The sequence below is a fragment of the Narcine bancroftii genome, chromosome 4 (assembly GCF_036971445.1).
Source record: "Narcine bancroftii isolate sNarBan1 chromosome 4, sNarBan1.hap1, whole genome shotgun sequence".
Classification (NCBI taxonomy): domain Eukaryota; kingdom Metazoa; phylum Chordata; class Chondrichthyes; order Torpediniformes; family Narcinidae; genus Narcine; species Narcine bancroftii.
Window position 1 is genome coordinate 103,856,588 of NC_091472.1, and position 27,160 is coordinate 103,883,747.

The window sequence follows — 27,160 nt, forward strand, 5'->3', positions numbered from 1 at the left end:
ACCTTCCTTAAAATTTGGAAACCGTATCTAAAATTCACAGGTGCACAGCTATAGTGTGGTCCGTCCTGCCTCACAACCTAGCTCCATCCCATCCCAATCCAGGAAAAAAAATGCCATGGATAGGATATCAGCTGGGTCACGGGCTGCATATCCGCACATCCCTGATTTATGTTTTCAATCTTTGTTGTGAGCGTCTTGAATGTCGTATGTTATGTAGTCCGTGGTGTGTGACAAGGGGAAGGTAGGGGTAGAAAAAGGGCTTGGACTCAATGGTGAACCTTGTTCAGAAATGATGAATGTAAGTTTTGATGAATGAGTTTGAGCTTGAAAACTGATAAATAAAATATTCAAAAAAAGAAGTGTGTAGTAACCTGCCTTAATGATTATCAACCAGAAGCACTTACATCAAGGTGTTGAAACATATCAGCTCCAGTCAGAATGGTGAATTGAATATATTCCAGTTTGCCTATTGTAGCAACAGGTCTAAGGCAGATGCCATCTCACTGGCTCTACATTAATGGTTTTCAAACTTTTTATTTCCACTCACATACCACTTTAAGTAATCCCTATGCCATGGGTGCTGAGTAATTAGTAAGGGATTACTTAAAGTGATATGTGAGTGGCAAAAAAAAAGTTGAGAACCACTTCTCTGGACCCAATTGTTACTGAAATATTTTGCTTGAAAAAAATTGTCATTGGCCCATTTCCTTTGGAGTTATGAAACTGTGATTTTTCAAATCTTTTTCTTTCTACTCACATACCACTTTAAGCAATCCCTTACTAATCACAGAGCACCTATGGCATAGGGAATACTTAAGGTGGTATATGAGCAGAAAGAAAAAAAATTGAAAACCACAAAGCTCTGGAACACCTGGACAGTAAAGATGCATTCATAAGGATGTTCTTTAATGACTACAGTTTGACATTTACCACCATCATCCCTTCAAAGATGATCAGCAAATTCCAAAACTTGGAACTCAACACCCCACTGTGTAATTGGATCATGGATTCCCTCATGTCCAGACCACAATCAGAGAGGATTGGTAAGAACATCTCCTCCTCAATTTCCATCAGTATGGAACACCACAGGGCCGCGTTCTTAGCCCCCCTGCTTTACTCACTTTACACCTACGACTGTGTGACTCGGTATGACAATAATGCCATCTACAAATTTGCCGATGATACCACTGCAGTGGGGTGTATAAAGAAAGGTGATGAGCCAGCATGCAGGAGGGAGGTTGAAAAATTGGCTGAATGTCCTGGGCTGTGACCAGGACATCACAGGCAAAATCCTCCCCACTATCCAGAAAATCTACAGGAAATGCTGCCATCGGAGAGCAGCAGCAAACATCAAGAATCTACACCACCCAGCACACGCTCTGTTCTCGCTGCTGCCATCAGGAAAGAGGTATAGGTACCACAAGACTTGTACCACCAGGTTCAGGAACAGTTGCTACCCCTCCATCATCAGACTTCTAAACACCAAACTCAATCAGGTACTTATTTAAGGACTCTTACTTGTGCACTTTATAGATTTTTTTCTCTGTTTTGTACAGTTTGTTTACATGCATTATCTGTTTACAGTTCTTTATTTGTTTACATGTATACGCTGTGTAGAGTTTTATTTTTCATCATCAATAAGTGGTAATTCTCCTGCACCCACAGAAAGAGAATCTCAGGGTTGTATGTGATGTCATGTATGTGCTCTGACAATTCTTAAATCTGATAGTTAAGAAGGCCTATGGAATGTTGGGTTTCATTAATAGGGGGATTGAGTTCAGGAGTTGAGAGGTCATGTTCCAACTCTCCAAATCTCTGGTTACCTCGTTAGAGGAAGTGTGAGAAACCCAGCTCACTGATGAAAAAATTTCTCAGAGTCAATTGGTGAAGCGATATAACCTTTTATTCAACGTTCTTGCAAGAGCGGGTCTCCTTCAGAGAAGGCACACTCACTAATATTCAACAACCTTCTTTATACATTCTTTTGTGTTAATAACCACTCCTTTGTTAGTTAACTGAGTAATTGATAGGTTAGTTTAATTTATCAAAAGCTGTTCCGCTCCTCGTCTTAAAGCCCGGCCTTGTTTACTTCTCCCATTCCCATGACTTTTGCGACCCCAATTCTTATTTATTTTTATCCTTATTTGGTATGATGCTTTGTCATATGTTCCAGTTCTTAAGCAGTTTTGTTAAATATATCAAGTTGGCCTTGCCTGCAATCTCTTGCAGGAACTGACCTTCCTTTGCATTCTAGCAGACCCCCCAACCCCCTTCTCTCACGTCTCATCTCTGTCCAGCCATTGTTAACACTGATGATTACATTTTGCTGAAGCCGCTCTTTGGATCCTTCACACAGTAGGATGTGGAGGCAATGGAGAGGGTGCAGAGGAGATTTACCAGGATGTAGCCTGGATTGGAAAATAAGTCTTACGAGGCAAAGTTTAGTAGAGCTGGGACTTTTCGCTTTGGAGTGAGGAAGGATGAGAGGAAACTTGCTAGAGATCTACAAGATTCTGAGAGGCATGGAATGTTTTGCCAAGGATTGTGGTGGAGCTGAAACATTAGGGGCATTTAAGAGACTCTTGGAATGGTACATGGATGAAAGAAAAATAGAGGGTTACAAGGTAGGGAAGGTTTCGGATTTGTTTTTGGTAGGAATACATAGGTCAGCACAACATCGAGGGCTGAAGGGCCTGTACTGTGCTGTAATGTTCTATACTGGCGTGGGAGTGGGGTGCAGAATTGAAATGTTCGAACATTGGGAGATCTCTTTGATTGATGCGGACAGAGCGAAGGTGCTCAGCAAATTGATCTCCCAGTCTAGGCCCAGTCTCTCTAATGTAGAGAAGGCCACAACAGGAGCACTGGATGCAGTAGATGACTTTTAGTCTCTCTGATATGTTGTCTGATTTTCAGAGACAGGGGCCAATGGATAGAAAGGGGTGTATGATGAACGTTCACATCCCTCTGCAGTTTCTTGCAGTGGGACAGTTCCTATCCCAAGTGATGTTGCTCCCTAATAAGGATCAGTGGAAGAAGTCAAAGCCAAATCATTAAAAAAAACCTCACTCACTAGTCAGATATTTTCTGTAAGGTTAAAAGGACATAGGGAGATAGCTGGAGCAGAGTTCATTTTTCCTATGGATTCTGCATAACATGAAGAGTTTCTCCAGTACATTTGTGCCTGAATTTGGATGATCAGCTACAATCATATTGATGGCGAAGTTCCTGCTCCTTTAAGTCCTACAGCGTACTTCCAATATTTTCCATCAGCCTCAGTTAAACAGAAAAGTCTGCAGATGTGATTGTAAGTCAACACGCAAGGGCTGGTGAAACTCAGCAAGCCCGCAGCGTTCTTTATGTGGCAAAGATATGGAATTAATGTTTCGGGCCTGCCGCTGAGTGGAGCGATCTCCCAATCTGCGACTGTCTCTCCCATGTAGAGAATGCTGCAAAGGGTGCACCAGATGCAGTGAGGTGTTGCAATGTTTGGGGCTTTAGCCTTTCGTCAAGGCCTCATATTGGTTACATTATCGTTGCTACCCGAGGAACTTGCTGAGTTTTTCCAGCACCGTTGTCCTAAAGCATAGGCTCTCCAGCAACTTCCCAGTTCTCTTGAATGAACCCCAGCTTCTGGCCCCTCCTCCAGCTCCTGTCGCAAAAGGTTACGCCGGGAAACCCTGGTAACAGTGCAGCTGGGGGCTGGATCAGCGTCCTGGCAACAGTGCGACTGGAGGGAGGGATCGTCGCCTTGGGTGCAAGTCTTGAACCTGCTGGCTCCCGGGGCGCTTGAAGGAGCGCAGCTCCAGCACCATGTCCAGCTGCAGAGGGGCGGATTCGGGTTCCCCGCTGCCGGAGCGGATCGATGTCTACAGTAACCGTGCCCTGCGCTCACTCGCCTGGACGGGCTCCCCGGCAGCCGGCCGCCCGGCGCAGGAGGTGGGTGAGCCAAACCAGCTGGCACTCTCTTGGCCCCAGAGTTGCTGTCGGGCAGCCGCGCCGGGGCACAGGAAAACTTCTTACAAAATGACCTGAAGCTTGAGCTTACCTCCCGTTCCTTAAAGTAGAACTTTAACAATCATTTACTGGGGACTTGCGAGTTCATTTACATTTGTTATTTGGTCGATTACATTTCCCAGAACAGTCAAGGGTTCAGTGTGTGTCTGGAGTTACATGCACCCTGGGGCAGGTCAGATTTCCTTCCACAGTGAAGTTTGAACTCCTGATTTCAGGCTCTTAATTCATTTTGTTGACCAGTAATATAACCACCCTGTCACCTTTGGGTGCAGGACTAATCCAAAGAATCTGAGTTCAGGTTCCACCAAGGATTGTGTCTGGATTGAGGAATAGGAGTAAATTATCAGAGATTCTTTATAGAATCTCCACTTGGGTGGCCCTATAATGTAGATGGTGGAACTGCTACCTCACCGCTCCAGTGACCCTGGTTCAATCCTGTCCTCTGTATGTTCTTGCTGTGGCTGCATAGGTTTCCTTCAGGCCTTCCAGTTTCTTCCTCACCCCAAAGACTTGCACTTTGGCTGCTTAATTGATCACTGTAAGTTGGCCCGTGTTTCTGTGTTAGATGACTTTTTGAAATGGATAAAACTATGTACACAAATTAGAGAAAATTGGAGAAACCACAAACTTGGAGGTGGATGATTTAAATGAGACAGAGGTGGACTTCTCTGTGGAAAAAGTAAGCATCAAAGACTGCTTGTACAGATTGGTCTGAGAAGAGTATGTAATGAAACAGGTTCCGGTCCTGGAGAGGGACAAGTTGTGATCGTGGGATTTGGGAAACAATAGAAAGCAGTGGCATCAATGTGATTAGGTTTGATATGAAAATCAAAAAGGGAAAGGCAATGAAATTGAGGCAGAGATAAAATGAATGCTCATTGTCTAGTTATGATGTTATATCTTTTTAAACTTAAACTTTGGCTTGGCTTCGCGGACGAAGATTTATGGAGGGGGTAAAAAGTCCACGTCAGCTGCAGGCTCGTTTGTGGCTGACCAGTCCAATGCGGGACAGGCAGACACGATTGCAGCGGTTGCAAGGGAAAATTGGTTGGTTGGGGTTGGGTGTTGGGTTTTTCCTCCTTTGCCTTTTGTCAGTGAGGTGGGCTCTGCGGTCTTCTTCAAAGGAGGCTGCTGCCCGCCAAACTGTGAGGCGCCAAGATGCACGGTTTGAGGCGTTATCAGCCCACTGGCGGTGGTCAATGTGGCAGGCACCAAGAGATTTCTTTAGGCAGTCCTTGTACCTTTTCGTTGGTGCACCTCTGTCACGGTGGCCAGTGGAGAGCTCGCCATATAATACGATCTTGGGAAGGCGATGGTCCTCCATTCTGGAGACGTGACCCATCCAGCGCAGCTGGATCTTCAGCAGCGTGGACTCGATGCTGTCGACCTCTGCCATCTCGAGTACCTCGACGTTAGGGGTGTGAGCGCTCCAATGGATGTTGAGGATGGAGCGGAGACAACGCTGGTGGAAGCGTTCTAGGAGCCGTAGGTGGTGCCGGTAGAGGACCCATGATTCGGAGCCGAACAGGAGTGTGGGTATGACAACGGCTCTGTATACGCTTATCTTTGTGAGGTTTTTCAGTTGGTTGTTTTTCCAGACTCTTTTGTGTAGTCTTCCAAAGGCGCTATTTGCCTTGGCGAGTCTGTTGTCTATCTCATTGTCGATCCTTGCATCTGATGAAATGGTGCAGCCGAGATAGGTAAACTGGTTGACCGTTTTGAGTTTTGTGTGCCCGATGGAGATGTGGGGGGGCTGGTAGTCATGGTGGGGAGTTGGCTGATGGAGGACCTCAGTTTTCTTCAGGCTGACTTACAGGCCAAACATTTTGGCAGTTTCCGCAAAGCAGGACGTCAAGCGCTGAAGAGCTGGCTCTGAATGGGCAACTAAAGCGGCATCATCTGCAAAGAGTAGTTCACGGACAAGTTTCTCTTGTGTCTTGGTGTGAGCTTGCAGGCGCCTCAGATTGAAGAGACTGCCATCCGTGCGGTACCGGATGTAAACAGCGTCTTCATTGTTGGGGTCTTTCATGGCTTGGTTCAGCATCATGCTGAAGAAGATTGAAAAGAGGGTTGGTGCGAGAACACAGCCTTGCTTCACGCCATTGTTAATGGAGAAGGGTTCAGAGAGCTCATTGCTGTATCTGACCCGACCTTGTTGGTTTTCGTGCAGTTGGATAATCATGTTGAGGAACTTTGGGGGACATCCGATGCGCTCTAGTATTTGCCAAAGCCCTTTCCTGCTCACGGTGTCGAAGGCTTTGGTGAGGTCAACAAAGGTGATGTAGAGTCCTTTGTTTTGTTCTCTGCACTTTTCTTGGAGCTGTCTGAGGGCAAAGACCATGTCAGTGGTTCCTCTGTTTGCGCGAAAGCCGCACTGTGATTCTGGGAGAATATTCTCGGCGACACTAGGTATTATTCTATTTAGTAGAATCCTAGCGAAGATTTTGCCTGCAATGGAGAGCAACGTGATTCCCCTGTAGTTTGAGCAGTCTGATTTCTCGCCTTTGTTTTTGTACAGGGTGATGATGGTGGCATCACGAAGATCCTGAGGCAGTTTACCTTGGTCCCAACAAAGCTTGAAAAACTCATGCAGTTTGGCATGCAGAGTTTTGCCGCCAGCCTTCCAGACTTCTGGGGGGATTCCATCCATACCTGCTGCTTTGCCACTTTTCAGTTGTTCGATTGCCTTATATGTCTCATCCAGGGTGGGAACCTCATCCAGCTCTAGCCTTAGGGGCTGTTGAGGGAGCTGGAGCAGGGCGGAATCTTGGACTGAGCGGTTGGTACTGAAAAGAGATTGGAAGTGTTCTGACCATCGGTTGAGGATGGAGATCTTGTCGCTGAGGAGGACTTTGCCGTCTGAGCTGCGCAGCGGGCTTTGGACTTGGGGTGAGGGGCCGTACACAGCCTTTAGAGCCTCGTAGAAACCCCTGAAGTCGCCAATGTCCGCGCTGAGCTGTGTTCGTTTGGCGAGGCTAGTCCACCACTCATTTTGGATCTCCCGGAGTTTGCGCTGAAGATGGCTGCATGCGCGACGGAAGGCTTGTTTTTTCTCTGGACAGGACGGCTTTGTAAGGTGAGCCTGGTGGGCAGCTCGCTTCTTTGCCAGCAGCTCCTGGATTTCCTGGCTGTTATTGTCGAACCAGTCCTTGTTTTTCCTGGAGGAGAAGCCCAGTACCTCTTCATTGGATTGCAGTATGGTAGTCTTCAACTAATCCCAGAGGGTTTCAGGGGACGGGTCCGTGAGGCGGGTTGCATCGTCGAGCTTTGCTTTGAGGTTTGCCTGGAAGTTTCCTCTCGCTTCGTCTGACTGCAGTTTTCCAACATTGAACCTCTTTCTGGGGGCTTTATTGTTCCTGGGCTTTGGCTTGAAGTGAAGGTTGAGCTTGCAGCGAACCAGCCGGTGGTCAGTGTGGCCTTCCGCGCTAGGCATGACCCTGGTGTGGAGCACATCTTGTTTGTCACTTTCTCGCACCAGGATGTAGTCCAGGAGGTGCCAGTGTTTGGATCGGGGATGCATCCAGGTGGTCTTAAGGCTGTCCCTCTGCTGAAAAAGGGTGTTTGTAATGACAAGCCGCTGTTCTGCGCAGAGCTCCAACAGGAGGCGCCCATTGTCGTTGCACTTGCCGACGCCATGCTTGCCCAGGATTCCTGGCCAGGTTTCTGAGTCTTTGCCGACGCGAGCGTTGAAGTCGCCCAGGATGACAACCTTGTCGGCTGTAGGGGTACGTTGGATGAGGTTGCGCAGGTCGGTGTAGAACTTGTTCTTTTCTGCTGGTTCCGCCTGGAGGGTTGGAGCATAGACACTGATGAGGGTGATGTGATGCTTGTTTTGAAGTGGGAGTCGCATGGACATGATTCGGTCCGAGAGGCCTGTCGGAAGGTTTTCGAGTTTGGAGGCAATGAAGCTCTTGACCATGAAGCCTACACCAGATAGGCGTCGTTCATCCGAAGGCTTGCCAGACCAGTAGAGTGTGTAGCCCGCGCCGCGTTCTTGGAGGCTGCCTACATCTGCCAGGCGGACTTCACTGAGAGCGGCTATGTCGATGTCAAGTCTGAGGAGTTCATGTGCAATGAGGGCAGACCGACGTTCAGGTCGGTGGCTGTCAGTCTTGTCTAGCATGGTTCTGATGTTCCAGCATGCTAGCTTGAGTTTGTGAGCATCTTTTGAGGGGGAGGACGTGGAGGGGGAGGACGTGGAGGGGGAGGACGTGGAGGGGGAGGACGTGGAGGGGGAGGACGTGGAGGGGGAGGACGTTGAGGGGGAGGACGTGGACCTGTCCTCGGGCCTGCGCAAAGGAGCAAAGTGGCATCAATGTGATTAGGTTTGATATGAAAATCAAAAAGGGAAAGGCAATGAAATTGAGGCAGAGATAAAATGAATGCTCATTGTCTAGTTATGATGTTATATGATCTTTAACTAAAGGGTGTAAGTTTAAAGTGAGACGGGTGAGATTTAAAAGGGGCCAGGGTTATCTTTTTCACTCAGAGGATAGTGTATATCTACCCGAGGAAGCTGTAGAAAGGTTTACAATTACAATGTTCGAAAGGCATTTGGACAGAGGAAAGGCTTAGAGGAATATGGACCAAAAGCAGGCCATACCCTAGCCCAGATTATCATTTTGGTTGGCATGGATGAGTTTGGCCGCAGGGCCTGTCTGTAATGTTTGGCTCAATGAATCTAAATGTAAATGCTTAATTAGGAGAAGCAGTCTCAGCGAAATAAAAGGGAATTGGCGTAGTTTAATTTGAAAGTGTCGCTGACAGACAAGGACCAAGAAATATGTTGAGTTTGTGCTGTGATGTAAAATGAGTCCTTGATAGTAGGCAGTTTTTATTACATTCCTCTCTCACAGGATATTAATACAATTAGTTGAAAAACCTATGAGTTCATTGGTCACGATCTTTCAAAACTCAAACAACTCGATTTTTCCCTTGTACAGAAAAAGTGATAACATCACTAGTAAAAACACAATGCTGGATAAACTCAGCAAGTCAAACAATGTACATTGGTTACGTATCTTTATTTTCATATAATATATATATATATATATATTATATGAAAATAAAGATACGTAACCAATGTTTCAGGCTTGAGCTCTTCATCATGGTATAAAGTCACTACACTATTTAATAAGGATATGAGATTAGTAAGATACGAATGAGGGAATTATAAATTAACTTGTCAAAAATCAGTTTTAGGAAAGTTACTGGAATTTGTTGTTAGCAGCTGAACATTTAGTCAAATATAAACTAGACAGGTGGAGGATAGTGAATTTGTCAGAGATTAGTTATGGTCTGAGGCGCCTGCAAGCTCACACCAAGACGCAAGAGAAACTTGTCCGTGAACTACTCTTTGCAGATGATGCCGCTTTAGTTGCCCATTCAGAGCCAGCTCTTCAGCGCTTGACGTCCTGCTTTGCGGAAACTGCCAAAATGTTTGGCCTGGAAGTCAGCCTGAAGAAAACTGAGGTCCTCCATCAGCCAGCTCCCCACCATGACTACCAGCCCCCCCACATCTCCATCGGGCACACAAAACTCAAAACGGTCAACCAGTTTACCTATCTCGGCTGCGCCATTTCATCAGATGCAAGGATCGACAATGAGATAGACTACAGACTCGCCAAGGCAAATAGCGCCTTTGGAAGACTACACAAAAGAGTCTGGAAAAACAACCAACTGAAAAACCTCACAAAGATAAGCGTATACAGAGCCGTTGTCATACCCACACTCCTGTTCGGCTCCGAATCATGGGTCCTCTACCGGCACCACCTACGGCTCCTAGAACGCTTCCACCAGCGTTGTCTCCGCTCCATCCTCAACATCCATTGGAGCGCTTACACCCCTAACGTCGAAGTACTCGAGATGGCATAGGTCGACAGCATCGAGTCCACGCTGCTGAAGATCCAGCTGCGCTGGATGGGTCACGTCTCCAGAATGGAGGACCATCGCCTTCCCAAGATCGTGTTATATGGCGAGCTCTCCACTGGCCACCGTGACAGAGGTGCACCAAAGAAAAGGTACAAGGACTGCCTAAAGAAATCTCTTGGTGCCTGCCACATTGACCACCGCCAGTGGGCTGATAACGCCTCAAACCGTGCATCTTGGCGCCTCACAGTTTGGCGGGCAGCAACCTCCTTTGAAGAAGACCGCAGAGCCCACCTCACTGACAAAAGGCAAAGGAGGAAAAACCCAACACCCAACCCCAACCAACCAATTTTCCCTTGCAACCGCTGCAATCGTGTCTGCCTGTCCCGCATCGGACTTGTCAGCCACAAACGAGCCTGCAGCTGACGTGGACTTTTTACCCCCTCCATAAATCTTCGTCCGCGAAGCCAAGCCAAAGAAAAGAAGTTATGGTCACTGAGCATGTCGCATGTTTTGAGAAAGTCACAAGCCTTGTAGTTAAAATTGGATCTACTGGTATTATTTATATCTAATGTAAGTTCCAAATAAGATGCTGATAACAAAAATGAGAGGATAAAGAATTGAGGGCCACATATTTTCTTGGGACCGTGTAAACCATGATCTGGCCACACGTATTATTCAAGAGTCTGTATTGGAATTTCAGCTCTTCATGGCTTAAATGAAAGATTTGAGAACCATATATTCTGACAACATTATCTGGCCAGTAAATAATGCCAGAACTTTGAATAATGAATAGAAATAATGAATAATTTTGCAGGTGCATTGTTGTTAAAGTAGCTGGGCTAATCTGAAGCTGAATTTGAGCAAGTGAGGACTGGACCCTGAAAAGTTGAAGTATTTTATGAATGGCAAAGTGCTAATAAATGTGAATGTGCAGATAGATCTGGAGATCCATGTGTAGAAATGAATAAAATGCTGTAAAAATACAAAAGTAATTTAGTAGGCTAATAAAAAAATGGGCTTTTAGGTCATAAATGTTTCAATAAAGTGCATTGCAAGTTCAGGTTTAGCTGCACTGCTCTCAGTTTGATCCCTTCTGAATTGATGATTTAGGGCTGGTGGATCTATCAGAAGAGGGTGTATAGGCTTGTATTCATTCCACAGTGAATAGAAGATTAATGACCAACCTAATTGAGATCATTAAAGGTTTCGATGAAGCAGATGGATCTTTTTCCCACTGGTATGAAACAAACTTAAAATTTAAATGGGATTATTCAGTGTGAGATCTGAAAGACCTTTTCTTTCAACAAAACAATAACAGGAATCTAGATCGATCTTCCCCCAGAACCATTTGAGACTAGATCGATTGTAGATTGTGTCAAAGGGTGTGGAAGTGGAGGTGTTGGATGGTATTAGGAAGGGACATGCACAAGAGTTTACGTTTGCCAGTTCTTGGAGAGCCATAAATGTTCATCCTCAGCATTGTGGGGCAACAATTTTGTGAGAATGATAAATAAAAGTCAGTATATCATGAGATTATGTGATGGGAGAGATGCCCCACTTCTTTTTGCTCTTACTTCCATTACAGATTAGTCATGTATTAAGGAAGCTGGCTCCAAGATGTGAATAAGTTACTTAATTCTTGTGTTCCTATACTTTTAAGTTTCTTTAGACTTTTTTCTGTAAAGTCAAAACTTGAAATGTATAAAAGATAGCTAATCTAGAAATAACATTTCATACTAATTCACGGTCACATTTTTTTAAATGTTGCCGTGAAATAGCAGATAAACATGGCAGATAGTCATAGACTCCCAATGAGTCTGTGACTGATGCTAAAATTAAAATGACCCCAGAGAAGGGAACCATTCACCCAGGAGCTGATTGAACTCAGATGTGAAGGCAGTCAATCCTGTGATGGTTGGATAATTTGAAGCATTAAAATCAAACTCAAATCCATGGCTAATGCATTGGAAAACATTATGTGGGGTGTAGAAATTATGCAGAAAAGCTCAATGCAGTGATGTAGCAAGTTTGTAAGTGAAACAGGAAAAGATTTTATAAATGCATAAAAGATAAATGAATCCTTAAATAAAATATAAAAAAAATATTTGGCATGTTGTTAAAATGTGCATTTGTGTTTAACCAGTTCAAGCTCTTTGGACACTTAGGATTCATATTAAAGCATAATAATTTTTTTTAGGTGTTTGTAGAATGAGGGGATATTTGATAGAGGTATACATAATTATGATGGGAATAACAATGTAAATAGTAGACGAGTTGTGATAGTAGATGAGTTTAACTTTCCACATATTCACTGGGACTCCCATACTGAAAAAGGGCTGGTGGGGTTGACTTTGTCAAATGTGTTCAGGAAAGTTTTCTAAATCAATATATAGAAGTACCAACTAGAGAGAGTGCAATACTGGATCTCCTATTATGAAATGAGACATATGGAATGGGAAACTAATGCCATTAGTTTCAAGATAATTCTGGATAAGGATAGGTCTGGTCCTAGGGTTGTGATTCTAAATTGGAGAAAGGCCAATTGTGATGAAATGAGAAAGGATCAAAAAGTGTGTATTCGGATAAGTTGTTTTCTCGCAAGGAAGTGCTTGGTAAGTGGGAGGCCTTCAAAGGTGAAATTTTGAGAGTAGAGAATTTATATGTTCCCATCACGATTAAAGGTAAAATTAACAGCCTTAGGGAACATTAGATTTTGGGGTTTATTGGGGATCTAGTTAAGAAGAAGAGAGAGGTGTATTGCCAGTATACTCAAAAAGGAGCAAATGGGATATTTAAGAAATATAAAAAATGCAAGAGAAAATAAGGAAGAAATTAGGAGAGTTAAAAGAAATGATGAGGTTGTTATAGCAGACAAGTTGAGGGGAAAGTTCTAAGGGCTTTTATAGGTAATTAAGAGCAAAAGGATAGTGAGGGACAAAATTGGTCCTCTTGAAGATCAGAGTGGTTGCCTATGTATGGATCCTAAAGAGTTGGGGAGATCTTAAATGATTTTTTTGCACCTGTGTTTACTCAGAATCTGGCACAGAGTCTATGAAAGTGAGGTCATGGAACTTATACAGATTAAAGAAGAGGAGATGCTTGCTGTCTTGACAATTGAAAGTGGATAAATCTCCAGGACCTGACAAGGTATTCCCTCAGACCTTGAAGGAGGCTAGTGTAGAAATTGCAGGGGCCCTGGCAGATATATTTAATATGTCCCTCACCATGGGTGAGGTTTTGAAGGATTGAAGGATAGCTTATGTTGTTCTATTGTTTAAAAAATGCTTTGAAAATAATCCAGGATTATTTAGTATGTCACTAGTGGGTAAATTATTGGAAGAAGTTCTAAGAGATGGGATATATAAGTGTTTGGATAGCCAGGGACTGATTAAGGATAGTCAAAATGACTGTGTGGTAGGTTGTATTTAATCTTGTAGAGTTTTCGAGGAATGTACCAGGAAAATTGATGAAGGAAAGGTCATGATGTTTTCTACTTGACTTTAGTAAGGCCTTTGACAATATCCTGCATGGAAGATTATTCAGGAAAGTTTGGTCTTCATGGTGATGTAATAAATTTGAATAGACATTGGCTATATGGGAGAAGCCAGAATGGGAGTGGATGATTGCCTCTCTGACTGGAGGCTTCTGATTAGTAGTGTAACTCAAGGATCATTCTTGAGTCCATTGTTGTTTGTCATCTATATCAATGATCAGGATGATGTGGAAAATTAGATCAGCAAGTTTGCAAATGATGCATATTGGAGGCGTTGTGGACAGTGAGGAAGATTTTCAAAGCTTGTAGAGGTATCTGGACCAGCTGGAAAAATGGGCTGCAAAATGGCAGATGGAATTTAATATAGACAAATGTAAGGTGTTCCACTGACAATCCAAAGTAGGACATACACAGTAAATGGTGAGACACTGAGGAGTAGAGTATGTTACAGAGTTCTGTGTTGTGTATTGACCTATGTGTTGTGTGGTTTTATGTTAAAAAGTAACAGTTTGCCTTTAAGAGCCAAGGTGGAGATGGACTGGGCATGTGCAGAAAATTATCTAAAAATTTCTGGACTTGGAGGACAAACCACCACTGGGTGTGGCTGTGGAATGGAAGGAGGCCCAAAACGTGTCATTGTCTGGAAGACAGTTTAGAATGTTGGACATTTTAAAAGGGATGAACATTCTGAAGGTAGCCAGAAGGATCCGGACCAAGCCATTGTTCCTCTCTCTGCAAGCAACACAAGAAGACTTCAAATTTTGTGCTCTCTCTCTCTCTCTCTCTCTCTCTCTCTCTCTCTCTCTCTCTCTCTCTCTCTCTCTCTCTCTCTCTCTCTCTCTCAAAGATCTTTTGGCTTCAGTTTACCAAACAAACTGAATTTTGTTTATGATCTTTGCTTCGGTTGAGATCGAAGTTTTGTGAGTCTTGTGTGTTTTTCTGTGGGCTGGTTGGAAATATAACTTGGACTTTAATTACATATGTTATATTTAGGCTGGGGAATTTATTAGTTTTAGACTGTTATAGAAATTTGCATAGTAACCAGTGGGCATTGTTATAAAAGAAGGGTTTTTGATTTAAAGTTTGAAGGTGAATTTTTGTTAATAAAGTAATTGTTCATCTTTATCCCTGTGTGATATGCCTTCTTTATGGTTGCTGGTTTGATCTTGTAACATAGTTTGGGGACCATCGTCCGGGATCAAACCAATTTGGAAGCTTTAGGGGCTATTGACTTGGATTTAGTTATCAGTCGTCTGAGTTTGACTCAACCTCCAGCTTGAAATTAAAAATAAACTGTGAGTGTATAAATCACCAGCAGAAAAACCAGCAACTATGAATATTGACCAGTTTCATTGCTAACCCTTCAGTGGTTAATTTAAAAATGGCTAAAAAATCAGAACTGATGGTTATAGTTGGCAAGTTAAAACTTCATAGAGTAAGAACTGGGATAAAAAAAAGGAAATTTTGTTAAAGATTGTTAAGCACTATGTAGGAAAGGGGATATTTGAAGAAGCTGCATTAGAACAGTTTCCAAAGGAGAAAACTTCAGAGGAAGTCAAGTTGGCTTTGAGAAAGCTAGAGTTTGAGGAGAGAGAGAAAGAATGGAAGCATGAGCTAGAACGAGGTAAATTAAAGCTGACTCTAACGCAAGGAGAGGGAGAAGCCCAAAACCCATGTGCTGGTCAGGAGGAGAGGTTTCTGGTCAGTGGAGAAGTGAGGTTAGTTCTTCCATTTGAGGAAGCTGAAATAGACCAGTATTTTCAACATTTTGTGAAAGTAGCTGTAAATTTAAAATGGCCACCAGACCACTGGTCACTCCTGCTACAAAGTGTTCTTAAAGGGAAAGCCCAACAGGTGTATTCGTGTCTCATGGAACAACAAGCAGGTGATTACAAATTTGTAAAGCAGGCTATACTCCGATCTTATGAACTAGTCTCAGCGGCTTATAGAGAAAAGTTCAGGAGTTTAAATAAAGCAGCAACCCAATCTTACCTGGATTTTGCTTATAGGAATGTTGTGTGTTTTGATCGGTTGTGTGCCACAATGAAAGTAGAAAATAACTTTGATTTATTGAGGGAAATCATTCTGATTGAGGAGATTAAAAATTGTGTTCCTGACGATATTCAAGAGTACTTGGCAGAGAAAAATATAAAAACTTGGCAAGAATTGGCTAAATTCGCAGAGGAATATGCTTTAATCTTCGAGTCTAATTAGACACCTGGAAAAACCTTTCAAAGGAATACTGCTGATAATCCAAGTAGAGTAGAAAGAAAATCTAGAAGTGAGGTTAAAGGAAGAGAGAAAGAGAAATGGGTGAAGGAAAAATTTTTGACTATTATTTGCCACTATTGTAAGAAGCCAGGGCACATAATAGCAAATTGTCCTGTACTGAAAAGGAAGGAAGAGAAAGAGGTGGTACTAACTGCCTGTGTTCAGAGTGAGAAAGTTAGGGATATTTTTAAACCATTCATGACTGAAGGTTTCATTTCGGTTAAAGAAGGATCCAATCAAGTGCCAGTTAAAATCCTGCGGGATACTGGAGCAGCCCAATCGCTTGTATTAAGCAATGTTTTGAATTTTGATGAGGATACTGATACTGGAGATGTGAATTTAATTAAAGGCATTGGTGGTGAAGCAGAGCCATTACCTTTGCATAGAATAGTGATGAAATCAGACTTAGTTAATGGCCCAGTTACGATAGGGATAAGATCAAGTCTGCTGGTGGATGGAGTTTCTCTTTTGTTAGGGAATGATTTAGCAGAGGGTAAAGTCATACCTGTGGTGAAACTCACAAGTAAGCCATTGGCTTATGAGTCTGAAAAGGATTTGGAAATCTACCCTGTGTGTGCCATTACTAGAGCCATGTCTAGAAAAAAGATAGAGGTAGAGCAAGTCTGTTATGATCTTGGAGGATAGTGATAGTGGAGGCAAGCATTGAGGACAAACCTAAGGATCCAGCTTTGCTGTTGTCAAGAGAAGAATTAATAGCTAGACAAAAGCATGAGCCTGATCTTGCTGGGATAAGAGATAAGATTCTGTCTAACCAGGAAATTGAAACTGTGCCAGTAGATTACTTTATTCAAGATGGAATATTGATAAGAAAGTGGAAACCACAAGTGATACCTGCCAGTGAAAACTGGGTGGTAATAAGGCAAGTTGTAATTCCCAAAACTTACAGGAATGAAATATTAAAGTTGGCTCATTGTACACCTTTAGGTCATCTTGGAGTGAAGAAGATGGTAGAAAAGATAAGGAAACAATTTTATTGGCCGAAATTAAGAAAGGATGTTGTGAACTTTTGTAGAACCTGTCACACTTGTCAACTGGTCAGCAAGCCTAATCAAGAACCACCAGTGGGACCTTTACAACCCATCCCTGCTTTCAGGGAGCCCTTCTCAAAAGTGATGGTGGATTGTGTTGGCCCATTGCCAAAAACCAAAGCAGGAAATGAATATTTGTTAACACTCATGTGCACAGCTTTAAGGTTTCCAGAGGCTATTCCCCTGAGAAACATTAAAGCAAAGACGATTGTGAAGGCTATGCTAAAATTTTTCACAGTTTGGCCCACCAAGGGGAATTCAATCGGACCAAGGGAGTAATTTGATGTCTGGAATATTTCAACAGGTGGTGTATGAATTGGGAGCCCATCAAATTGTGTCTTCTGCCTATCATCCTGAAAGTCAAGGGGCCTTGGAAAGGTTCCATTTAACTGTGAAAGATATGATGAGGGCTTATTGCGTGAAAAATAAAAAGGATTGGGATGAAGGAATCCATTTGTTTTTGTTTGCTGTTAGAGAGGCAACTCAGGAGTCTCTTGGCTTTAGTCTATTTGAGTTGGTATTTGGTCATGAAGTCAGGGGTCCATTACTATTGTTGAAGGAACAGTGGATATACAATCAAATCTGTTGGATTATGTTTTCAAATTTAAAAACCGATTACACCAGGCTTGCGAGATGGCAAGGAAAAATTTAAAAACTGCTCAGGGAAAAATGAAAATTCGGTATGATCAAAAAGCAAAAATTAGGGACATTAAACCTGGCGACAAAGTATTGGTTTTGTTTCCAATGCAGTCAAACCCTTTGAGAGCTGAGTTTTTAGAACCATATAAGGTGAAATTAAAAAATTAACTAGGTCACCTATGTCATTGAGACACCTGATTGTCGAAGAGAGACACAGGTCTGTCACGTGAACATGCTTAAACCTGACTTTGAGAAAATGACTGAGGAGGAGACTAGGATTCCATCCAAGGTACTAGTTATAGAGGTAAGTAAGGAGGAGATAAGTTTCGTGGAAGGTCAAGGAGCCCAGAAAGTGACAGGCCCCAGGCTGGAAAATTCTATAGTTTTCCAAACTTTAGACACCAAGTTAATGCATTTGACTAAATCAGAAAGGGAAGAAATGAAGACATTACTTATGAAATTTAATGATATATTCCCAGATGTTCCAAGAGGAATTACTGTGGCTTGTCATGATGTGGAGGTCAGTGATGCTAAGCCTATTAAGCAGCATCCTTACCGTGTTAATCAGGAAAAGAGGAGATTGTTGAATCAAGAGGTGGATTATCTGCTCAAAAATGACATAATCTGAAAATCAAGTTCAAATTGGAGTTCACCCTGTGTTCTGGTGTCTAAGCTCAATTAGGTTTTGTACAGATTATCGAAAGGTAAACATGGTGACAAAGACTGATGTGCTCCCTATTCCCAGAATAGATGATTGTATAGATAAGGTGGGGAAGGCTAAGTTTCTTACAAAGATTGATCTCTTAAAAGGATACTGGTGTGTTCCTTTGACAGAGAAAGGCAGGGAGATTTCTGTATTTGTTATACCTTCGGGATTGTATGAGTATAATGTTATGCCTTTTGGGATGAAAAATGGACCTGGCACATTTCAGAGAATGATTAATGCAGTAATTCAGGGTTTAGAGCACACAGGAGCCTATATCGATGATTTAGTAATTAGTATGGATACATGGGAAAAACACATGCTTGAATTAGAGCAGTTATTTCAGAGACTGATGGAAACACACCTCACAGTGAATTTGCACAAGAGTGAGTTTGGACATGCCACTGTAATTTATCTGGGTAATGTGGTAGGACAGGGACAGGTGGCACTGTTTGGAGTGAAAGTATTGGCTATCACTGTGTTCCCTAATAAGAAAGCTCTTTGGAGATTTCTAGGTATGATTGGCTACTATCATAGATTTTGTAAAAACTGCAGAAATTGCACTCCCATTAACAAAACTACTTGGAAAGAAAGAAAAAATTTATCTGGTCAGATGCATGCCAGGAAGTGTTTCTGAAGTTAAAGGCCATTTTATGCCATCAGCCTGTACTAATTATTACACACATAAAGGGGACGGATAACATAATAGCAGATTGTTTGTCATGATGTTAATCTGGGTAGATATGAATCTAATCACATACTTACTGTAAAAAAATGGAGTGTTTATTTAATTTTAGTTTAATTAACTTCCATTAATTGTTAAAAATTTGTTCTTGTGGACCAAATTTTTTTTTAGCGGGGAGGTGTTACAGAGATCTGTGTTGTGTATTGACCTATGTGTTGTGTGGTTTTATGTTAAAAAGTGACAGATTGCCTTTAAGAGCCAAGGTGAAGGTGGACTGCTGAGAGAGTGGGAGACGGACTGGGCATGTGCAGAAAATGATCTAAAAAATTTCTGGACTTGGAAGACAAACCACCTCTGGGTGTGCTGTGGAGTGGAAGGAGGCCCAAAACATGAGTCATTGTCTGGAAGACAGTTTAGAATGTTGGACATTTTAAAAGGGATGAACATTCTGAAGGCAGCCAGAAGGATCCGGACCAAGCCATTGTTCCTCTCTCTGCAAGCAACACAACAAGACAACTTCAAATTTTGTGCTCTCTCTCTCTCTCTCTCTCTCTCTCTCTCTTTCTCTCTCTCTCTCTCTCTCTCTCTCTCAAAGATCTTTTGGCTTCAGTTTACCAAACAAACTGAATTTTGTTTATGATCTTGATTTGGTTGAGATTGAAGTTTTGTGAGTCTTGTGTGTTTTGTGTCTAAGTTTTTCTGTGGTCTGGTTGGAAATATAACTTAGACTTTAATTACATATGCTATATTTAGGCTGGGGAATTTATTAGTTTTAGACTGTTATAGAAATTTAGATAGTAACCAGTGGGCATTGTTATAAAAGGGGGATTTTTGATTTAAAGTTTGAAGGTGAATTTTTGTTAATAAAGTAATTCTTCATCTTTACCATGGTGTGATATGCCTTCTTTGTGGTTGTTGGTCTGATCTTGTAAAAAGTAGAACAGACAGATCTAGGAATACAGATACATAATTCTCTGAAAGCGATTTCACAGGTAGATAGGGTTGTAAAGAGAACTTCTGGAATATTGGCCTTCATAAATCAAAGTATTGAGTATGGAAGTTGAGATGTTATGGTAAAGTTGTTTAAGACATTGGTGAGGTCAAATTTGGAGTATTGTATCAATAAGTGAAAGAATGCAGAGGAGATTTACAAGGATGTAACCAGGAAATGAAGAACTGAGGTACAGGGAAAGGAAAGGCAGGTTAGGACTTTATTCCATAGAGCAGGGGTGTCAAACTCAAATTCACGGAGGGCCAAAATTAAAAACTTGGACTAAGTCGAGGGCCGAACTAAATATTTATTGAAAATTTTCAACAACATCTGCATGTTTTCTCTTCTTTCAACATATGTAATATTAAACTTTTTCTTATTAAAATAAATGTTTAATTATAGTTTTGGATAAACTCTTTCCAGAAGCATTAACAAATGAGAAATAAAATATTCAATAAATAATATTTCTCTATAGAGGATTTGTCAAATGTTGCTAGTGGGCTGTCGAATAGTAAAATCTGAGGGCTATTGAGAATGTGGGAGAATAACATGATTCCTGAAACAATCAAATGGGTGACTGATTGTGGACATGAACTCTAGCAGGGTTAATTGCAATGCCCTTTTTCCATTGATACGGATATCCTTTGATTTACACACTTTTCAAGTTTTATGCCTAATGAGCTTGTATCCAGGTGCAGGACCATTTTTAACCAGGAATATATTTATCACTGTGACATGAAACTATTGGAAGATCGTTTTATCCTGAGATTAAAGTTCATAATACTTACTCAGGCCTGTGTGCGGGAGGGCGGGGTTTGCAGGCGATCGGGTTGGACAACGACAATGCGGGGGCATCGGCTCTCGCTGCAGGGCGGCATCTCGGCGGATCAGCGGCCCCGTCACTGTGAGTCGCGGATCGGCCTGCGGCAGGGAGGGGGAGTGGGCAACGGTCCTGGCGAGGTCAGGCCCGAGGCCTCTGGTTCCGGGCGCTGGGAAGCGGCCTTGGCTTCCCCTGACACCCGCCAGGCCCCAAAATCAGAGTCCACGGTGAGACCCTGCAACGTAAACAGAGGAGGTGGGGGCGATTAGCAGGCTGACGCCAATGCATTCTGGGATTTGTTGTATTACTGTGCATGCGCTATACTGGCGCGGCAGCCAGCGGGCCACCTCTAATACATTTTTGAAATGATCTTGCCGGCCAAATATAATTATATCGCAGGCCAAATTTGGCCCGCGGGCCAGAGTTTGACATGTGTGCCATAGAGCATAGAAGAATGATAGAAGATTTGATAGAGGTATACATATTTCTGATGGGAATAAATGCAAGCAGGCTTTTTCCACTGATGAGACAAAAACTAGAAGACATAGGTTAAGGGTGAAAGGGGAAAAGTTTAAAGGGAACATTGGTGAGAAATTCTTTATGCAAAGAGTGGTGGAAGGGTGGAACAAACTGCTATATGAATTGGTAAATGCAGGCTCAATTTTGAAATTTAAGAAAAAAATTGGACTGGTTCATGGATGGGAGGGGAATGGAGGGATATGGTTCAGCTTCAGGTCAGTGGTACTAGGCAGAATAATTGTTAAGACTAGAAGGGCCAATGGGCCTGTTTATGTTCTGTAATGTCTATGGTTCTAAGAAGTTATCAAAGTCTATTTTCTTTGCGAATCAAACCGTATAATTTTCTCTCCAAATTAAACCTTATCAGTGCATGGGTATCTTGTTACTATTTAAAGGATATTAAATATAGAAGACAATTGTACTATTACTTATTGAATGCTGTTCCTGCCTTGTTCTAGAATATCATGATAATCTTTGTTTAAGAGAGATTTGGCTCCAAATTGGATCAGGAATGTCCCACCCCCTGGGGTTTCCACCATTCCATGCACAGTTGGTAATACAAAAATCAAACTCACTTAGCTTTAGAGTTATAGTTGTTATCTATTATTGCAACTGATTTAACCTGGGATTACGCGTGTTTTTTTATAATCATGAAACAGGAAGGATGTCAGTAAGTTGGAAAGGGTGCAGAAGAGATTCAGTACAATGTGACTAGGGCTTGAGGGCATGGATTATGAAGAGAAACGGGATAGGCTAGGTCTTTTGTCCCTGAAATGCAGGGGTGACCTTATGGAGGTTTGTAAAATCATGAGTTGCATGGATAAAATGAACACTCACAGTATTTTTCCCCAGGGTACACAAATCCAGAACTAGAGGGCATAGGTTTGTGAGAGGGGTGAGATTTAAGAGGGATCCGAGGGGCAACTTTTTCACTCAGTGTATTTGTATTTGCAGAGGAGACTGTAGAAGTAGGTATGATTTTGACATTCAAAAGACATTTGGACAGGTTATATGGATAGGAAAGGCTTACAAGGATATGGACTGAATTCAAGCAAATGGGACTAGCCCAGAATTCTGACTGGGTCTGTTCTATGCAAAATGGTTCAATGACTTTGTAACAGGAGTTTTTTATTAAGCTCAGAAAGATGAGCTTGCCCACATTAATAATTACCCTATTAATGTTTCAGCTTCAAGAGAAACTTAACACACTGAAGAAGCAACTGACTGAAAAGGAAGAGTTGATTGCCACCCTGACTGCTGGGAGGTACGTGTATAGCACCTAGCGGCACATTATGATGTACATTTACTTGACTGACCACATTTATATATTTTTAGGATAGCCTAAATTAAAGGTAAATCCACAGTGTTGTGGGTTTCACAATTTCAGGTTATCTTGTGACATTTCACAGCCAGTGAAGTGATTGTTAATGCAGAAGGCAAATTCAGATTGGATAGTTCCTTTGCGGGACATTTATTTTCAGTCTGCAGAGGTTACCCTTAGTTTCTAGTTACTTATCTCCATCCCATCCTGATCTGTGTGTCTATGGCTACTTGGGTTGTTCCTATGAGGCTCAATGTATGCTTCAAGTACAGTGTCTCATCTTCTATCAAGAACATTATCTTATAATCTGAGTTAAGTAGAGATATTGGTCTTTACGATGCTGGTGTTAGTGGATCTTTCCCCTTCCACCAGCGTTGTCTCCGCTCCATCCCTAACATTGAGCTCCCAATGGAGCGTCTTCATCCCTAACATCGAAGTACTCGAGATGGCAGAGGCCGACATCTTCAGCCACTTTGCTGAAGATCCAACTGCGCTGGGTAGGTCACGTCTCCAGAATGGAGGACCATCGCCTTCCCAAGATCGTGTTATATGACGAGCTCTCCACTGGCCACCGTGACAGAGGTGCACCAAAGAAGAAGTACAAGGACTGCCTAAAGAAATCTCTTGGTGCCTGCCACATTGACCACCACCAGTGGGCTGATATCGCCTCAAACCATGCATCTTGGCGCCTCACAGTTCGGTGGGCAGCAACCTCCTTTAAAGAAGACCGCAGAGCCCACCTCACTGACAAAAGACAAAGGAGGAAAAACCCAACACCCAACCCCAACCAACCAATTTTCCCTTGCAACCGCTGCAACCGTATCTGCCTGTCCCGCATTGGACTTGTCAGCCACAAAGGAGCCTGCAGCTGACGTGGACATTACCCCTCCATAAATCTTCGTCTGCGAAGCCAAGCCAAAGAAGAAGACATGAATCTGGTAAGTTTTGTATTTCTTCTATCTGGTTCATTACTTCCAGGAGAGGAGGAATTAATAACTCTTTAAATGTTTTATATAATTCTATTGGGAGTCTGTCGTCTCCAGGCGTTTATTGTTTGGTAGCTTTTTTAATATATCCTGTATTTCCTCTATTTCAAATGGTTTTATCAATTTGTTTTGCTCCTCTTCTTGCAATTTCGGTAGTTCAATTTTAGCTAGAAACTCATCTATTTTGTCTTCTTTTCCTTCGTTCTCAGATCGGTATAATTGCTCGTAGAATTCCTTGAAATTTTCATTGATCTCTGTTGGGTTATATGTAATTTGTTTGTCCTTTTTCCTTGATGCCAATACCGTTCTTTTAGCTTGTTCTGTTTTAAGCTGCCAAGCTAGTATTTCATGCGTTTTTTTCTCCAAGCTCATAATACTTCTGCTTTATTTTCATTATGTTCTTCTCCACCTTATACGTTTGTAGTGTTTCGTATTTTATTTTTTTGTCTGCCAATTCTCTTCTTTTTGTTGTATCTTCCCTTGTTGCTAGTTCTTTTCCTGTACTTATTATTTCCCTTTCCAGCTGTTCTATTTCCTGATTGTAGTCCTTTTTCCTCTTAGTTACATAACTTATTATCTGCCCTCTGATGAAGGCTTTCATTGCATTGCATAATATAAATTTGTCTTTCACTGATTCTGTATTTATTTCAAAGAACATTTTAATTTGGTGATCAATAAATTCTCTAAATTCCTGTTTTTTAAATAGCATAGAGTTTAATCTCCATCTATATGTTCTTAGTGGGATGTCCTCCAGTTCTATTGCTAATAACAGGGGTGAGTGATCAGATAACAATCTAGCTTTATATTCTGTTTTCCTAACTCTCCCTTGGATATGGGTTGACAACAGGAACAGGTCAATTCTTGAGTATGTTTTATGTCTACTCGAATAATATGAGTATTCCTTCTCCTTTGGGTGTTGTCTCCTCCATATATCCAAAAGTTGCATTTCCTGCATTGATTTAACCATATATTTGGCTACTTTGTTCTTTTTGCTAGACTTTTGTTCAGTTTTATCCATCTTTGAATCCAAATTAAGGTTAATGTCCCCTCCTATCAATATATTCCCCTGCGTATCTACAATCTTCAAAAAAATATCTTGCATAAACTTTTAATCCTCTTCATTAGGTGCATATATATTGACCAAATTCCAGAATTCTGAATATATCTGACACTTTTTCATTACATACCTCCCTGCTGGATCTATTATTTCCTCTTCTATTTTGATTGGTAATTTTTATTGATTAATATAGCTACACCTCTGGCTTTTGAATTATATGATGCTGCCCAGTCTTTCCTTAATTTATTGCGTTCCACTTCAGTTAGAAGTGTTTCCTGCACGAATGCTATATCTATTTTTTCTTTTATCAGTAAATTTAATTGCCTCTTCCTTTTGATTTGGTTATGTATTCCATTAATATTTAGTCATATAGTTTTTTCAACATGGCCATCTAGTGATTGAACCTTTAGCACAGCTGATAAGACAAAATACACAGATACAAGGTATGAAAGTTTTAGACGAGGAGTATAAAATTAATTTATTTTCTGATGATGTATTGGTGTATTTAATAAACCCAGCTCAGTCACTTTTGCACTTGAAGGAGTGTTTCATACAATATGGATGTCTTTCTGGATATAAAGTTAATTGGGAAAAAAGTGAAATATTACCGGTAAGTGAAGGAGATTATTCAGTTTATAAGAATATTATTAATTTGAAATGGACTGATTGAATTAAACATTTGGGTATAATTTTGAATGTTAATGATCAATCTTTATATAAATTAAATTATGTTCCATTAATGAAAAAAATTAAAACTGATTTGATTAAATGGAAAGATTTATCTATTAATTTAATTGGTAGGATAAATACAATTAAGATGAATATTTTTCCGCGTATACAATATTTGTTTCAATCTATTCCGCATTTACTTAATAATTTTTTTTCAAGACTTGACTAAAATGGTTAGGGAGTTTTTATGGAGAGGTAAATTTTCGAGAGTAGCTTTGAATAAATTAACTTGGAAATATGAGTTGGGGGATTACATTTACCACATGTTCAAAATTATTATGAAGCAGCCCAACTTAAATTTATTAGTTCATTGATGGATTTGGTACAGCCTCCTAGTTTGGCCAAAATTGAGATGGCAAATTTTTCTGAATTTGAAATACATCAATTTTTGTTTAGATGGAATATAAATTTGTTACAACAATATAATGTGCCTATACTAAAACATTTAATGAAGTTATGGATAAAGAAAAATAAATTGATAGGCTCTAGGGGTAAATTATCGGCTTTGACTCTGTTGTATAATAATCAACTTATTTCTTTTTCAATACATAATTGAAGTTTATTGCATTGGAGATTTAAAAGTGTGAAAAATTTGGGAGATTGTTTTAAAGAGGGTAATTTTTTATCTTTTAATCAGATGAGGGAAAATTTTGGTATTGATAAGAACTCTTTGTTTCTCTATTATCAAATTCGATCTTTGGTAAAATGTATATTTGGTAGAGATATGATTTTACCTGAAATGACTAAATTTGAGACTTTTCTTGTGAAGGTACCAGAGAAGGGTTATATTTCATTTATGTATCAAATATTTCAGGATGGTATGGATAAAAAGGGTTGGGATAGATCTAAAAGTAAATGGGAAGCGGATACTGGGTTTATTTTTTCCGAAGATGATTGGTTAGATATCTGTTAGATAGATTGATAAATGCATGTTATGCAATGATTAACTATAATTTTTTACATCAATTATACTTAACACCTGAAAAATTAAAAAAGTATGGTTTTTATGAATCAGATTTGTGTATTAGATATGGTGATACGGTTGGAACTTTTTTTCATGCTGTTTGGTCATGTATACATACACAATCTTTTTGGAAGAAAATTCAATCATTTTTAGAATACCTGTATAAGATTAAAATACTTTTAGATCCGACAGTATTTTTATTGGGTAGTTTGCAACCTCTGAAAGGCTTGGGATTAGATAAGTTTCAGCTTGCTTTTGTATATTTAGCTTTATCTGTAGCGAAAAAATGTATTGCTAGTATGTGAAAAGATACACATATGATTGATATTAATAGATGCCACAATGAGATGAGATATTGTTTAATAATGGAAAAAATTACGTATGTTTCGTGTGATAATTATAATTTTTTAAATTAAGTGGTTATATTCAGAATATTTATGTTTCAATTTACATTGATTAGATCTTAATATGTATATTTAATTTTTTAAAATATTTTTTTTCTTTTTTCTTTCTTTTTGGCTCTCAGGAGAGTAGGCTGAAGGTGGGGGGGTTCCTTTTTTTCTTTTTTTTCTATATATATAAAAAATAATGTTCATGTTTATGGTTAATTGTTGTATATGTCATATATTATTATTTTTTTGAACGAATAAATAAAGTTTAAAAAAAAACATGGCCATCTCATACTCTGTTTACATCTAATTTCCGCTTCCTCACCACCACCTTTCCACTTTTCCCCATTTTCATTTCTCAGTTTTCCTTTTTTGAACTCAATGTATGACAACACTTCGAAAACATAAAATACTTCAACCACTCCCACATCTAAAATTCCCTTAAACCCAAGTTTCCCCCCTCTCTGATTTTCCCATTGTCCCTTGCCGGGCAACCACAACTCCCCCCTCCATTCGGACTGCGAACCCATTCGCAAGTGTCAACTGATTTTGCAGTGACTGTTATTCTCTCCCACCCAACCCCCTCCAGAAAAGACTTTTATCTTCACATTAAAACAAAGCTCCCCCTCTTTTCTTCTCTCTTTCTTTTTGTTTAA

At 40.9% G+C, this 27,160-nt stretch overlaps 1 protein-coding gene across 5 annotated transcripts in view; it reads left to right on the forward strand.

Annotated features, from left to right (window-relative positions):
* Positions 1-3,744: 3,744 nt before the first annotated feature.
* The window catches only part of ccdc170 (coiled-coil domain containing 170), a 120,709-nt gene continuing 97,293 nt past the window's right edge, over positions 3,745-27,160 (forward strand). For 3 of the 5 annotated variants that reach the window (XM_069932320.1, XM_069932323.1, XM_069932324.1), the window contains exons 1-2: positions 3,745-3,939; positions 22,246-22,322. In XM_069932320.1, coding sequence (XP_069788421.1) covers positions 3,814-3,939; positions 22,246-22,322 — 203 coding nt within the window. In that variant the 5' untranslated portion in view covers positions 3,745-3,813. Of the gene's footprint in view, positions 3,940-14,125; positions 14,302-22,245; positions 22,323-27,160 lie in introns of those variants that run through there. The other 2 variants (XM_069932322.1, XM_069932321.1) reach the window with 1 other exon arrangement.